At 39.4% G+C, this 17186-nt stretch overlaps 1 protein-coding gene across 1 annotated transcript in view; it reads right to left on the bottom strand.

Annotated features, from left to right (window-relative positions):
• Positions 1-17186, bottom strand: part of STAG1 (STAG1 cohesin complex component) — a 98671-nt gene that overhangs the window by 47902 nt on the left and 33583 nt on the right. Inside the window, exon 3 of the mRNA XM_081910327.1 lies at positions 8502-8604. Within this exon, the coding sequence (XP_081766453.1) occupies positions 8502-8604 (103 nt within the window). The remainder of the gene's footprint in view (positions 1-8501; positions 8605-17186) is intronic.

The following is a 17186-nucleotide window of genomic DNA, read 5'->3' on the forward strand; positions in this document are numbered from 1 at the left end:
TTCAGGTTAAGAACAGTTTCAGGTTAAGAACGGACCTCCAGAACAAATTAAGTACTTAAACCGAGGTACCACTGTACTTTTGCCCCAAGCAACCAGGGTGCATCTTTTCTGTGGTGGATTTGTTTGCGATCATTCCTAAAGTTATTTTCTGCAAATTTTATTACACAAAACAAACACACACAAATGCAAAACACAAACTCTGCAAAGTAGCTTATGCTCCCTGTTGTGCAGTAGCTAAAGACTTTGAAGTTATCAATAATTCATTGTAAAATTAACCTATAGTACAATAGGATACATGTCTACTCAGACATCTATTTGTGTTTAATGGGGTTTACTCCCAGGTAAGTGGGTATAGGATGGCAACCTAGACTTTGGCTGAGGCTTGTCATTGGGGGAAAATAGGGTTTGTGTGCCTTTAGTAGCTGTACGACAGACAGAAATTCAATAGCTTGTCTTCCCAGTATGGAAATACTATCACGGGAAAAGCTCCACTATGACAGTATTCCCTCTAATTTTATGCCATGCCTCCCATAGAAGTCATTTTATAACTAGCATTCATAGCACTCTCTAAAAAATGAAAATGTGTCCACTGGTCTAAAAAGACTGGTGACACATGCATTAAGCGATGCCCTGCATGTGTGAATGGACTGACAGATAACATGAGGCAGAACTTTTACACCTCCTCAAAAACAATTATCTTCAATGAAACTGGGTTGTATAATCTACTGTCCATTCAGAGTTGGCAGTTATCATAAATCAAGAGATGCACATGCATGTGTACTTCAGCCCTGAGGCAGTCAAGCACAATCTGTGAAATCCCAAATTTATCAAAAATTCTACTTTTTGTCCCATTATTTCTATCATAATTGGCTAACAGCTGACTTTAAAGAGCAAGGCAAGTGGTGCTAAAATATAGGCAAGGTCTGCACAACTTGTGACTCTACTGTGTAGGTTGCCTATCAATAAACTATGGGTAAGGAACTGGATCCAGCTGCCAGGCAGGATCCTTACCCACTCCCATCTCCCACAGGCCAACTTCTGGAGATGGGCAGGATCACACACCTGTCGATCACCTGGTGTTACAGTCAGGTGACTAACACCTGTCAAAGCTCAAAGAAGGTCAGCATAACTGATTAGCTAATTGTTGTTTAGAACAACTTTCTTTGAAGACATGCCAAGCAGTTTATTAGCCTTGGGAGCATGCCTTCAAAGAGGCTCCCATTAACTCAGCTCATTAGGGACAGGCCCTTAGAAGTCTCTGCAGAATGAGAAATGCTCCTAAAAGTGAAATTATTTCCCCCTCTACAGAGACAGCAGTTTATATTCTAAGTGCTGGGGAAGGGCTTTGAATATGAACTGCTTCCTTTGAAGAGGAAAAAAGAATACTCATTTAAAAAACAGAACATTCATGTATTTTAAAAGCTTGTATAACACTGTATGAAACTGTCCAAAGTGGTGTCCAAAGGAATATTGCAAAAGCCCACTGAGCAGTACTTCCAAATCATTGTCAATTAACTAATAGTCAGGTGCCTGGAACATGATGCACTTGGGGCTTTTCAAGCACCATTGATCAGCTGATCAGATGCCTGCCAAGCCACTTTCATGCTTTTAACTGTAGGTAGGTGTGATTTGGCTGGGAGGCCTGGTTAGCCTAATCATGTAAGCAGGCAGTGCGTTTCACACCCTTGCAATACACCTTATATTTATACTGCCTTTCACAGACTGACTCAATTTATTATTTACTTATTAAATTTATATACCGCCCTTCATCTATAACCTTTTTCGGGTCAACTCTCTGGGGGCTGCATGTCAAAGTTGCTGTGTGGCTGAGGTGTAGAGGTGGGCCTAAGGTATAAAAGTGGATGTGGTCAATTTTCACAAATTTCTCTTAAAAGGTCTTTTAAAATTCTATTTAAAAAGCCCTAGTAAGGGGTACACAGCACAAGCAGTTAGTGACTGTGTGTCATGTACCAGCCCCCACTCCAACCTAGGGAACTGTGGCTGCCCTACCAGCCAGCCCTTGAGTCTGCAGCTGCTGATTTTGAATGCCAGGTTGGCTATGAATAAGATCTTCCTCATCCATGACCTGATTGGGGACAAGTTGGGGGTTTCAGGTGGAATATACAGTAGCACCTCGGCTTACACTACCCTCGGGTAACGTGAACTTCGGGTTGCGAAAGCGGCAAACCCAGAAGTGTTTCGCCGTGCGCACATGCGCAGAAGCGCTCTACCGCATCACGCACATGTGCAGTAGTGGTCCCTCTGGTTGCAGAAACCTTGGGATCTGACCGGAGCTCCAGAATGGATCCTGTCCACAACCAGAGGTACCACTGTATGTTGCTCTAAACACAAGCTTTTTTTTCTCCACTATTTCCATCATTTTATTCAATATTCATATATACCATATACCCACTCATCACTCATTTTTTAAAGCCATAAAGCAATATTGTCTGCAAACATGCCAGCATACATAAACAATCTATCAGCAGATATCGTTTTTCGTCTCCAAACATTTATATGCTCCTGCCATTCCTTATATACCCTGGGTATAGAATAGATTCCAAGATCCAAATGTATTCTTTGTTATAAATGGTATAGTTATTTTTGTCATGCTTCTTTTCAGTTTGAACATTACCTTTTCTTGTTTCAGTTTGAAATACTTTTATTCTCCCTCCCTTTTGTATTTTTACCCAATCCAATTCCATGCTGACTGAAACCCAGAAAAGGATATTCCCTTGGATATTATTTATCTGATGAAAGCCTCTCACAGAGTGGTGGCAGTAGAGTGTTTGGTCTAAGTATCTGATAGCACTTACAATTGCAAGTATATATATCAAGTATGCGAAGACTACACTTCAGCATAACAAAATACAGCAGGATAGTTACACTTATTCAATACATAATTTCCTTCCTTGTGTTCTATTAAAAGAGTGTTTGTTTAAACTGCAGTTTAAAGCACATGCATATAATAAGGGCAGGTAGGGTTATCAAAGTTACTGAGCATTTTTCATTAGGATACATTGTTTTCAGTTACTCCAGCTCATGAGTAACAAATATCCAACTCAGACCTCTTAAACATTGTGAGTTCTGTCTTCCATCAATATCCCTGCCTCCATTTCTTTGGGCCCCCGACTCATTCTGCTTGCTATTCTTCACTTTAAGCCTTGTTACTTCCAATCTATTCACAACACTTGCAAAAATCTCAAACTTTGCTCTGCCTTGTCATTCCAAGACCAACAATTCAGAACAAATTAAGCCAGCTGACGAAAAACTGTAAATTTAATAATACATAACTAGCCTTCCAATAAACAATATTCACTCCAATTAAAATACATGATTTTTAATTCCATGTTAAAGTAAGACAGATGGGCTCCTTGCTTGTATGCTGCAATTAGCACTGCTGAATCAACTGACTATGCAAAATAAAAACGAACTAGAACCTGAACAGGCCACAGAGTTCAAAGACAAGTAGTCTTAATTATCGCCATCTTCACCCCAATATTTATTCAGGAAATTTCTTGTTGTTATCAGTATGCACAAGATTTCCAATACAAAAGATTTGTTCCCAGCTAACTTGTAAAAGATTCATGTGAAATAAGTAAATGTATTACTTCTTTGCTTCCTCCCTCTGAAAGTCTCAAAGAAGCATTTTGCGTTGCATATTTTCCTATTTGAAAGCTCACAGTGTGAAGAAGCTGTTTCTCTGCTGGTTGTTGAATTGCAAGTTTCCACTCAGTGTACATGAATAATACACATCAGCTACTGAAGCCCTTCATGTGTCATTCTGGCTCTATAGGCAACACAGCAAAATGTTACCATCTCCTACAATGGTGTCACAAATCAGATTCTAGAGCTCCAGGTGTCGCCAGTTCCTTTACTGGTTTCAAGTTGGCTTGTTTAGTAACTCACCATTTGGGGTTATAAACCAGGATTCATACATAACACTAAGCCACACCTCTTTGAAAGAGAGACTAAACCTGGCAGAAGTCTTCCTCTGAGCTATGCAGAAGGATGAAAGGGGGAAAGATCTTAGAAGCTCATGGCAGCTCCCCACCACACTCCTGAGCTATGGCTTAGCTCAGAGGTTTTCAACCTTTTTGAGTCCATGGATCCCTTAACCAACTACATTCTTTCCATGGCACCCGTGGGGCTTAGGAGCCCAGTTATGTCACCCCTTGCCTGGAGAGCTCGCAGCCTCTCACTCTTTTTTGAACATCCTCCCTTGTGGAGGGGTCAGCCTCCTCTCCTCTCCTTCGGAGTCCTCTGGGCAGCTGCCGTCGCTGCCGTCCCTGGTTTCTGAGCTGCGCCCCCCTGCCCCAAAGGGAGATGCCTCTCAGAGGCACCATTCACATGCAGAGCTTATAGCCAGGGCTGCTGCAATAAACAGCTGTGCAAGCCTTTGGGAGGCAAAGACGCAAGAGGGCATCAGAGGAGGGAGGGAAGGAAGGAAAGAAAGAGGGACAGAGGCCAGTGTTGCCATGGCACACTTGTTGAAAACCACTGGCTTAGCCTAATAAGAATTATTAATAATTTAATAAGTTTATTAAGTTCATTTTAATAAGTTTACTGAGAAATAAAAAGGTAAAGGGACCCCTGACCATTAGGTCCAGTCGTGACCGACTCTGGGGTTGCGGCGCTTATCTTGCTTTATTGGCCGAGGGAGACGGCGTACAGCTTCCGGGTCATGTGGCCAGCATGACTAAGCCACTTCTGGCGAACCAGAGCAGTGCACGGAAACGCCATTTACCTTCCCATCAGAGCAGTACCTATTTATCTACTTGCACTTTGATGTGCTTTCGAACTGCTAGGTTGGCAGGAGCAGGGACCGAGCAACTGGAGCTCTCCCCGTCGCGCAGATGCGAACCACCAACCTTCTGATCGGCAAGTCCTAGGCTCTGTGGTTTAACCCACAGTGCCACCCGCATCCCTACTGAGAAATAGTGGCAACAAAGTGCATTTTCCCTCAATAACAAAATAAAGAAATATGTGCATTTCTTTGAAAATAGACACTGTCTCCCCCTCCTTACCAATTTAATTCAAGTCTGGGCTTTACCACAGATCCTGCTTTCTCTGCCAGAGCTCAATCTAAGGAACAAATGGTGCCTGGGCATGCATAAATACAGAATATTTTAGGTATTTTATAAGTTTTTACTGTCAGTAAAAGTTCTTTTTTAATGCTTTCCACACTTTTGCGGCATTTTGGTTAGCCCTAATAAAGGTACCACCCAGCGGATTTTGGATTCCCCCTCCCTTATAAACCAAGAGAGCTACCTTTGTAGCTGATTTTTAAGTTCAAATAAGCTCTTCCAATCACCTACTATCTCATTTTTAACTGGAGACACCAGGGATTGAACTTGCAACTTTTGAATGAAAAGGATATGCTCTATCACTAAGCTGATGTTTTCTCCCAAAAGACTTAAAGGCTGACCACTGGCCAGATATTCAAGATTTCAGTTACGCAAATGATAATTAAAAGTCTTGATACAGTATCACTTGCCTTGTTACATGCTTTCATATGAGAATTAAATTCTCCCATTTTACTCATTTTAGTCTCTGAATCATTCATACACATTTTTGTTTGGGAGGGTGAGGTGAGGCTCTCCAAATTAGAAGGTGAAATTGGGAGGGGGCAATCTGGCAAAAGCCTTTATGGGATGTTTGCCAGGAACACATATCTGAAAATGTGGGACTTCTGTATCATTTTATTGATTTCTTTTGAATATTTATAGGCTGTCTTTCCAAGCAAAGCTCTCTCAAGGCAGATTACATAATAAAAACAGTAAAAGTATTAATACAAAAGAATTTCTACATGTACACAAACTTAGTCAGCAGTAACACCCACCCACCCACCCCAGAATATAAAAACCAATTTACCAAAGTAATCTATTTTACAGAGCAATGTAGCAAAAAATATACATTATGTATAAGCTTCCTGAAACAAATAAGCCCTCAGAGTCTTTCTAAAGGTCTGTATGGCATCTCTCCCTTCCCCGTTTAACCATTACTGGCAGTAGAGGCTGAGAATTTCCAGTGGCAACCAGATTTTCTGTTTCTATTTTTGTCACACTTTGCCAAAAAAAACACCTGTATTCACTAAAAGAACATACCTGTTGCATAATACATGTGTTGCAAAAGGGGGGAAGTTGCATTATTTTATATTACATCAATGTTTCCTGAAAGCTAACAGTGCATGCATGAGTGCTAGCAACTGAAATGACTTTATTTCTCATCTCCAACTTTTATTACTAAACACTGAGTGTATTTTAATTGGAAACACACACGTCATGTCTCTTAAGTCAAGTAAGATTTAAGCACTGAGCTGATTTCTTAAATGACATTTATTATTGGCACTAATTGCACCAGAACTCTCCCTGCGCCGTGTGGAATATTGTGTAAACAATAAACTGATAACATCAAGACAGTCTAATGCAAATGGATTGAACCAATAATTTTAAACAACTGCCCACCGAAGCCTGCTCTTTAGGAAAGTATTTAAAACATGCACAGTAAGCTTCTTCAGAGCATTCTGTGTCATATTTTAGCAGTGATAACTAAACAAGAGGGTCGTCTTCCAGAGTCCTGGATTTTTTCTTATACAAACTTATACTTCTAAGCCAGTTTAATACCAGCATTATAGAAAAACAGTTGTCTCAAGTTGAACTGTATACTGACATTTCTTTCCAAGAGATACTTGGAGACTGTTAGGATCTTGCACTAATTGCATCTGTTCAGACGTAGGGCAGACTCTAGGTCATGTAAAACTTAGTTGGCTCCTGATCAGCTACTAATTTCAATACAAATGAAAGAAGTATCTGCTTTCCCTTCTGCTAACAAGCAAACTTTGTTCTTTCCCTTGACAAGGAGTAGACATTTTGAATAATACTTTTCTATTTCAGACTACATTATTACAACTAACTGGGGAGAAACAACAAAACCAGACTTCAGCACATGCTGAAGGTCTCCCACTGAGACCTTTGGGACTTAGAAGCACTCAACTTTTGCTGTATTAACTGCTATTCCAGCAAGTACTGAGTACATTTGCTTAACTCTTATCAAGGCACATGCTGACATGCCTTACTATGGAAATTTTAGTGTCAATTTAAACCACCCCAAATTAAAACAATTTAAAGACCAAATAATGAAATCACAGCATATACGTTTGAAGGAAGTACATGCCTTTAAAAAAGTCATTATGTACACTGGGCGCACATGTATCAGGATGCTGAGAGCAACTGTAACTTGTGTGTGTGCCTATAGTGCATATAGAACTGAAAGAAAGGTAGCTGCTTGCAATATTAAAAACTTAGCACATTACACAGTCATAATATTCAATGCCAAAAAATGTAAACATAGTAAATTAGCCTCTAAAGATTCTAGTGCAAGAAACAAGTCTCAATCCCAAACTGAATTTCAAAATAAGTCAGCTATTCCCATGACACAAACAGTCTTTAAACTGGTTGTATTCTCCACTAACAATCAATTAAAGCTTCTCTGCTCCACCAATAAATGCCATTTTCCACACTACAAAGTTAGGCACGCTACCATACACACTAATCTGTTAATTTGAAATGAGTATTTAATCTTGAAATGTACATAGGGGACACAGATGGTGGAATTCAACATCACACTACTACAAATCTGGCTTTTAGGAGCATGCAAAGCTTGCAATAAGCCACCATGTGCCAGAAAAAAGCTCAGGAAGAAATGGTGTTGAAGAAGAGAGAGGGTGATGAAACATGAGGAAATTTATAAGAATCTAAAAGAGTGGCAAAGACTGAAAGTAGCAAGAGCAGGTTGGATTCATGAGAGTAAAGGTTTATCTGCATAGCTGATTTAATGGTGCTCTAGAGACCCTTTAACCAAGAACCATTTTCTAGCATTCCTGCACAACTGAGAAACCAAATCTTCCATAACAGGTTTATTATAATAATTAAGCAACATGAATTATCCTATAGGTGACATCCAACGATACCCAACTAACTGTGCAACGGAATTCCACTTGTGAAATGCATTCCCTCTCTGCCTGACAGCCCCCTGCTCCAGAGCAGATTTTGGAGGCATGCAAGAGACTGCAGAGTGGAGGAGAGGAACATAAGCATAAGCAGAAATCCACTTGCAAGATGCTGGTATGCCACCCTGTTTTTAACAACCTTGGTAAACAATTCATCCAGCAAAAGCAAAACATTTTCTTGCCATTTTCAGAAAAGTCTTATTATATTTTGCAAACATTATATTTTGGAAAAAAATTCAAACATTTTGCATATAAAACCTGCTTGAATACTTAAAATACTATATGTGACACAAAACAAAATATGAAAGGTTAACTTCTCTTACAAGCTGGCTTTCTGCTGCACTAAAGCATCCAATACTACTTGTTTACCAATTACACGGCAAGCTTTCATACAGATTAATATATAAAGAAAACTTCATGTGGAAATTAAGAAAATGAAATGCAAGAACAGTCTTAAAACAGGTATTCAAAGAAAAAATAAGTGGCATACTGGAGGTCTGCCAGGACGACCGCGTTTTCTTTTCCCCTTCAGTTCAGTTTCTTCCAGTTCACTACCAGCATCTGAATGTGCAGTAGTTTCATTTGTAGAATCCCTGAAGGAAAATGCCAGTTAAAAATAAATTAGTAAACAAATTATTAATGCATAACTGAGTAAATATTTGGCCCCAACACTACTTTTTAAACAAAACTAAGGGGCTAGTAAAGCTGGTCCCCAAATGCATGTTGTCAAGCAAGTGAAGCTCTAAGTTCACAGGATGACTACTGACAGGAAGGAGTGTGGACGATGCAGCAGGCAACTGGATCAGTTCTGTCTTCATGACATTAAAATGCTTGGAATATGGGGTGGAAATTGACTGGGATAATAGACAGGTAGGGCATGATGAATATTTATAAATCTTTAACCACATTTTTCTCTTACTTAAAAAAAATCACATTAAAAATAACAACAAACTACTGAAATCAAAATCAACATTATTGTTAATAGCATTGTAGAAACATGGAATGTTCACCCAAAACAAATGAAGTTTCCATACGAATCATCAGGTTACTACTGCTTTGGCTACATTCTCCCACTTCTGCCTTCTACCATGCTGCTCCCTATGCCTGGTATATACCGTAACTCCCACTGTATCTCCCTCTCTTTCTCTGATAAAAACTTTCACAAATAGCATACACAGTAAAAAAAATAAAGCCATCTCATTTTACAGCTGACAACATTAGGATTATACAGAAGTGATGAGACTGTTCAGTACCTGCCCAGAGCAAATATTGGTTTAAGAACCTCCAAACAACAATAACCAACAACTAAAAGTAACAAAACTGAAAATGGTGAAAAGGCCCAGGTTAAATGTCTTCCAACATGTTATCCTACAGAACAGGTGCCAAGGATGATGGAAGCTTTAGTCCACCAACATCTGGAGGGCCACAGAGATTCCATGGATTTTGTTACTTGCTGTTTCAGTAGGTTGGAGAAAGCCCTTCAAGGCATTCATTCACACATCAAATGTTAGCATAGATTTAGGAAACCTTATAACAGGTCAGACTATTTATTCTCATAGTACAGTACTGCCTACTCTGACTGTCAGCAGCTCTCCACAGTTTCAGAAGAGGTCTGTCCCATCACCTGCTTTGAGATCCTTTTAACTGGAGCTGCCAGGTACTGAACCTAGGACCCTCTCGATGTGAAGTACGTGCTCTACCACTGAACTATGGATGCTCCATCATTGCTGCAAGCTGTTCCTAACCCAAAGTCAAAAAACAAAATGGTATTTTACCTGCAATATAAATCTATGCCACAGCACTCATGAATGCCTAAGTAAAGGGTTCGGGAAAGACCATTCTTGCCTGTAACTGGTACCTCAATTAAGAAAACTCTTTCATACTAAAATAGAAGGGAGGGGAGAGGGGGAAATGTTCATTTGTTAAAAGCAGATGAAGGTTGGCAGTATGAAATTAAAGGAGAATCTGAAAATGTTTATTTGGAGAATAATGATCTATAGCTGATTTGGATTTCAGAGAGCAGTGCTACAAAATGGCTTCTGTATGATATGTAACACCTTGGGAAATGTATAAAATTTCTAAGACAAGTATGAGAAATGCTGGCATTGAGAGCTATCTAAAGGAGACTTTGTTCTGGTTCACACATCATATTAAACTGTAGTTGAGAACAGTGCCGGATTTGCATGCAATCTGAATGGGCTACAGCCCAAAGCCTCATAATCTGGAGAGGACTTGGCCTCTTGCTATTAAAAAAAAACAGGCAAATTTTACTACCTAGGCCCAGTTGCTTAGCAACATTAAACACATGATCTATCAGTCTATGACTGCATAACAGTTACACAGGTGCCTGCTTACTGTTTAATAAAGTTCATGGAGGCTTTAAAGCTACTCAAAATCAAATGATAAAGTCAATTATGAAGCAATACAAGTCCTCAGATCACTGGCTATCATTACAGCGTGCATTTTGAGAACAAGGGAGGATTATTTTATATCATTGTGAATCATAATATTTACATTTGACTTTTGTGAAAATAATGAGTAAGCGATATAAAAGTGGCGCTAGTAAATGAAAGCGAAAACAGAACAGAAGGAAATGTTCCAACGTTTAAAGCCAATCACATCATATGGCTTTGTACAGCATGCAGAAACAGCCTTACAGAATCGCTCATATACAGAACATTCATTTTTACAAACAGAAGAAAATCAGGTAGAATATATGAGCAGTCTGAGCATGCTGAAGAACAACCAGTTCACATACAGAACATAGCTTCCCAAGAACTTCAAGTACCACTACAAGTACAGAAACTTCTGGAGAAAGTGACAATGAAGTGACAAGACCTACAGCCAAAGGTACAAGGCACTGACAGAACGTGCCATGAGATAGTTACACTGAAAGGAGAAGTTCGAGCTCATTACCATCTTAAAGAATGGAGCAAAAGTCTCAGCGAAAGTCCTAGCATTACAGACACAAAAATACCAACTGCTCATGCTAATAGTAATTTCAGAGACAATAATGGTATGGGCTTATGGACTAAATAACAAGGAAATATCATTCTGGATTGAGAAAGGTCCACTGGAGCATCAGCACTGGATGGACCTTTTAGCACTTCAAAGTGAACATACAAAACCCAAGCCCAATTCTGCTCGAATAATTTATTCTATTCCACCAAAGTAAATGGCCTACCCTTGAGAATGGCTAGTGTATTCTCCCACAAAATGAAAGGTCTACTTCTTTGTGTGCAAACTTTTCTTTAACCAAACTACCTCAACTACAGCTTTAGCTTCTACTGGATTTGATGACTGGCATCATGCTTATCTTGTTCAAACCTAAGGAAGCTCTAAAAATCGTATGAACTTTATGCTAACGAACTTAACAAGAAAGTGTGGTCAAACACTCATATTAAAACTTGAAGAGCAAATCAAAGCAGAGCAGGATTATTGGATACTTCAGTGAGTTATTGTAGTGATTTGGCAGAACGTGGCTTTGCGTTTAGGGGAGCTGATGAAGCATTTGGTTCAGCAAACAATGGTAACTTTCTTGGATTGCTTGAATTAATTGCCAAAATTGATCCCTTCCTGTGTGCTCACATAAATCAGTAAGGAGGTAAAGGCTCTGGGTCAGCCATTGTTCTTCTCCAAAACCATATGTGATCATCCAATTAATACAGATCAAGAAGCAATACTGAGCAACATCGAACAGGCAGGTTATTTTAGTTTATCAGTAGATTCAACCCCTGATGTTTCCCATGTAGATCAATTTATTCTCATTGTTAGATACGTTTCTCTAATGATGGATTTACCAGTTGAACACTTTCTTGAGTTTTTACATTCTTGACTCCCACGCACATCAGCAGAGCACGCATAAGCCCACCTCGCTACACCCCCGTATAGTGTAACCCTTGTTTAAAAAAAACCTTCTACATAGGGTATTGTAACTTTCATGTCACTTTTGGAAAATGTGTAAAGTAAAAAATATTTTATTCACAGACAAGGCTTGTAATATAGAGGTTTAAGCTATAAAAGCCACACAATTGTTTTATCAGCAAAATAGACAGGCTTAGCTGTTTAAGACTACTCTCACAGAAAGAGGTCAGGCAGTAAGGAGCATACAAGACTAATTGGGACATTACAGAAGAATTCAACCTTATTAACTCTAAAAATATGTTCTTGCATTCAGGGCCACTTCATAAACACCTAATCCCTGATGTCATTAAAACAAACAGAATAGCACTTTAAGAGCTGAGGAGACAATATCTCAAGTTACATCCTCTTCAGTTATGCTCTAGCTGTTAAGTCTGACCAAAGTTAAACAGACTAAATTTGAAAATGCTACAGTAAGGAGGCTTTCAGAGCAGATTTAGCTAATCATGAGAGTCCACATTTTCATTCATTACCACACTTGCCATGGAAAGCATGCTGCCATTTTCCAATGAGCCCCTGGCTTCCTCCTAACAGAGTTTGAGTGGGTGGGGATGGTCCCAACAAAGGTGCAGCAACCATAACCCGCTCCCTAGCACCATAGTTGGGAAAGCTAGGAGCTGTTTGCTGTGTTGCTGAGCACCTTAGTGGCACAGTGCCAAGTCCCCACCACTTTCCCCAGCTTTGAACTAGAAACTGAGGAGTAAAGGGGGAAAATAAGCCTGATCTCTGGTTCCATGACAAAGTGTTGTGGCAGTCACAATTTTTGGTATGACTACCTTGGTAAGCAAATGATGAAGTTACAATCCCTGGGAAAAACATAAAAAGGTTTAATAATGAAAAGTGTAAAGTTTAGACAAAAGTGGCCCATGCTGTGCTTCCCAAATAACTCACCTGACCTTTATTCACTTCTAGTTCACACATTTAATTGTTCCTTTTTTCAGCTGAGTCACCTGGGAATGTAAGCTATCTACCTGCATTACCCTTGGAATCTAGGCACTCTTTACCAATTGGCTATAGGAGGAGTTGGATGGAGAAGGTAAAGGGTATCTATTTAAGGGGAGTTTGTGAGGGAATCAGGGCTCTGTGGACAGGAGGGAGCCTCTGTGACAAATCATCACAGCAGCAGTGGCAAACCACTAGGCAAGTTCAGCACTTGTTCAAGTTCAGCAACAGGGTATGGTGGGCAGAGAAGTAAATTCACAACTTGTTTAACCAAGAACTTAGCTTATTAAATTTAAGACTTTTAAATTAAAAATATTACAGCAGCTTTTAATTTAAAAGACTAAAGCAGTTATGAGGCTAGGAAGCAAGCACAGGGAGTGATATCCTATGAGTGCCATACCTATGACTATATGCCTCTGGCAGCTTGTAGTTTCCTAGGATACTAAAATAGAATATAACAATTTGGGTCCTGAAAACCTATTGGGGCACTTCTAAAGGTGGGTGGAGTCAGGATTAGAACCTATACTTCTTAACACCAAAGAGACTTTCTGCTGACATTCATTATTACTAAATGCCCCCGGGTAATTCTGCTAACAGGCACTAGTACTAATTTTTATCAAAAGCTAGAACAGATTCCCACTTAAAGTATTTAAACTAGCTCAAACACTACCTTCTCAGTTACTTCATATACTGCATGCACACTGTACATCAAGAAACCTTTTGACTAGAATCACCAATTAATAGGACTAAAGGGTTTCCTTTGGGAGGGTAGGGAAACTGCAATCTGATAGTTGCAGAAAGGCAGGTTACTGTCATTCTTTGTCCAATAGCAGCATTTTTCTGCTGTTAGCAGATTACTGTCATTCTTTGTCCAATAGCAGCATTTTTCTGCTGTTAGCAGAAAACAAATTGCTTATATATTCTCCAGAGTAAGCATCACCAGTTGCAGTTGCTTGAAGAAATACACCAAGCAAGACCAAAAATGCACTGTGGAGCACAGAATCTTGTAGCAACCATATTCTTGCTATTCTCTTACGCAACACAAATAACATGATTTTAAATTCCCGTATTCTGAAGAAAAAACTGAATACATATGGCACGTTTCCAATAAATTTTATTTTTAGATATTTTTAGCCATTTTGAAATGTTTTTTTTTAAAAAAAAAAATTGTATTGGTTTTTAACCACAGAAGTGTTTGCTGCCTGGGCACCTTTGGGAGGAAGGGCAGAATATAAATGTAATGATAAAATAATTAAATGGCTGAACTGAGTGTAATTTCTTCACCACAATCAAAGTGCACAATCACATATGCGATTAGGAACATTTATTTCAATTTGCAGTTCACCTACCCTCACAGCAGTATTAAAGGCTTTGTGGCCCCTGTATCTCAAATGTTTGCAGTTCTGATGAGAATCCAGGTCTATATACACTTGCCTTGCCAATAAATTTTATTTTATTCCCAAGTTTATCTGCTGGTAGATACTCTGCCAACTTCTGTACCATTAACAATTAGTATTAAGCAGCAGTATATACAGGGTGAGTCCTTTAAAAGAACAAACTGAGATGCTGCGTCCATATAATATACCTTTAAAACAGACTTGCAATTTTTTACTTGCTCCGAACACAACACATACATCTGCCCTAAAACTTAGGTGCCTACTCTTTATCTCTAATTATTCATGTTGGATATTTCCAATAGAAAAGGAAGTAGAAATTGCTGCACTTCATGTTTGTCTGTGGTCAGGAACAGAAATCAGTCAAACAATCAGTACTCGTTCACATTTTTGTTGTGGGTTTTTAAAGTCCATAAATGAAGCATAATTAATGGCACTTTTTAAACACTGTTTTGAGGGTTTCCTTTACATTGAAATGAATATAGCTTGCATAAGTTACATAACAGTTTTCTAAGCTTTGTTAAATAGTAGACAGCAAGACAAATAGCATAACTATTTCGCAGAAACTGAACTGCGAGGAATGGAAACAGCTCAAAAAATAAAGGTCTCAGAATCAATATCTGAGTACAGTTCCCTCACAATATTGAGCAACCACTACCCATCAACAGGCACTTTGGATTAAGGATATATTTCTTCCTTTTTTGTATTTCTATTTGCCTTGCAATAAAAATAATCAAAGTGGCTTACAAATAATAAAAAGATGACGGGGGGCAGGTGGTGCTGTGGGTTAAACCACAGAGCCTAGGACTTGCCAATCAGAAGGTTGGCTTAGTCATGCTGGCCACATGACCCGGAAGCTGTACGCCGGCCCCCTCAGCCAATAAAACGAGATGAGCATTGCAACCCCAGAGTCGGTCACGACTGGACCTAATGAGCAGGGGTCCCTTTACCTTTACCCCAGTTAAAAAGAAGCATAAGATTCTAGACAAAGAAAAAAATTAGCCCTACTAGGTTCAGAAATTAAGCATTAAGCACTGGTAAATTTGATGTTAAGCCAGAAAAAATTGTTCATTATAGTTGTTTGAGATTTTAAAATGTTATGGTCAGGATCCCAAAGTCCAAAACCTGATTAACATGCTCCTAGAGAGACCTTTGCACTTGTGCTATTTAAACAGCAGCTCCATATGGCAAGTCATTCTTGAAATGAAGACTATCTAGAGACCCTACATTAAAGGAACAGGTTAATAAACTGTGATATATAGCCTCAATGGTTAAGTATCAAAATTTGTTCATTTATCTGACGGTAGATCAACAAAACAAATTTGAGAACTCTGGATGCCATGTATTAAATATTACAAGTTTTATCATCATTGTTAAATAGCATGGGGGACAAAATGTTCTGTGGCATTCTGCAGGGTACCAACTCCCAGGGCACCAAACAATACTTGTGCCCCCCACCCAGCACATTCTAATAATGGCCTTAAAGCTGGTAATGGTATCACTGTAATACAGTGCCCCCAACCTCACTTCCTTCAGCCACTCCAGGGGGATAACTTGGTCAACAATAACAAAAGTTGTGGAGAGATCAAGGAGAACAAGCAGGATTTCACTGCAGTCACTTCCTCTGTTTCTCACCCAAGGAGATACTACTATTAGGACATTTCATATACCGGTAATCATAAAATGGTAGAGTTGGAAGGTACCCAAAAGGGTCATCTAGTCCAACCCCCTGCAATGGAATCATAGCTTTTATATCAACGTGCACAGAAGGAAGCTGCAATTCCTATGGATGTCCCTGGGACTGACAGCAAACTGTGTATAACTAATATTCAAAAGTATTTTCACTTCCTAATTACATCTGAAAAATGTTTATTTTTCTGAACCTTTAAAAACATATGCAAGTTTCTTCTATCTCTACAAGGCAATAGACTTCAGCATCATCTGCTTCAGATAATGAAATTTTGTTTATTACAAAGCTGATGAGTTTATTTTCAAACTTTCTCCATACATTACAATCACATTTTACGTGGAGGTTCAGTTCCAAGGGTTCCACACATACACAAAAATTATGCATATCCAAATCTTTGCAGCCACATGGCAGCTAGCAGCTGTACTGTGTGCTGAGTGGGCCTTGCCCAGCAATCAAGGCAGAGAGCCTAAAGGCTCTTTTCGTGTCAGGTCAACATGGGTTTTCCCACACAAAAAAGAGCTTTTGAGCTCTCTGACTTGCTTCCAGGGCAATGCCCACCCAGCACGCAGGTTCTGGGAGGTCAGGGATGCACATGCAAGATTTTGCAAAAACCCACACAAGCATGCCAAAACTGGCATGTCATGTGGGCCTTGCCCCCCAAGCAAGGCAAAGAGTTTAAAAGCTCTTCACGTGCTGGGTAACCCAAGCAGACCCAGTGCATAAAGAGTTTTTAAGCTCTCTGCCTTGCTTAGATTTAACGTGCGCAATTTAAACCAGTCTGCCTTCAACTGCATATTGGTGAAATTACACAAATTAAGTGTGTATAAGATGCAATTGTTCTATATGTTTTTCTATTTGCCCAAGGGTCGTATAGGTACAGCTCAGATTGACTTCCCTAATGTTAGCTATCATATAAAATAAAGATACAGTGGCAGAAAGGGTAAAAGACAAAGAGTCCCACTGAAATCCATGAAAAGTCAAAAACTCCTGCTTCCCCACCCCAACAGAGCAGAATTCCAATCAACTTTACGGCCAATTGCAGCACATCAAACACATTATATAAACCCTGTCCTGGAAGGCCATCTCACAGATAACAATGAATGGCCTCCTGCCTAAAAAAAATTACAGTACAGAAGTGGGGATTTTGGTAGTTGAAACTCTTGGTCCTTTGTACAAGCACCATACCCAAGGTTACTCAGAAACCTCACTCAGATTATTTATTTTATTT

Source organism: Podarcis melisellensis, assembly GCF_964234715.1.
Source record: "Podarcis melisellensis genome assembly, chromosome: 5".
Lineage (NCBI taxonomy): Eukaryota > Metazoa > Chordata > Lepidosauria > Squamata > Lacertidae > Podarcis > Podarcis melisellensis.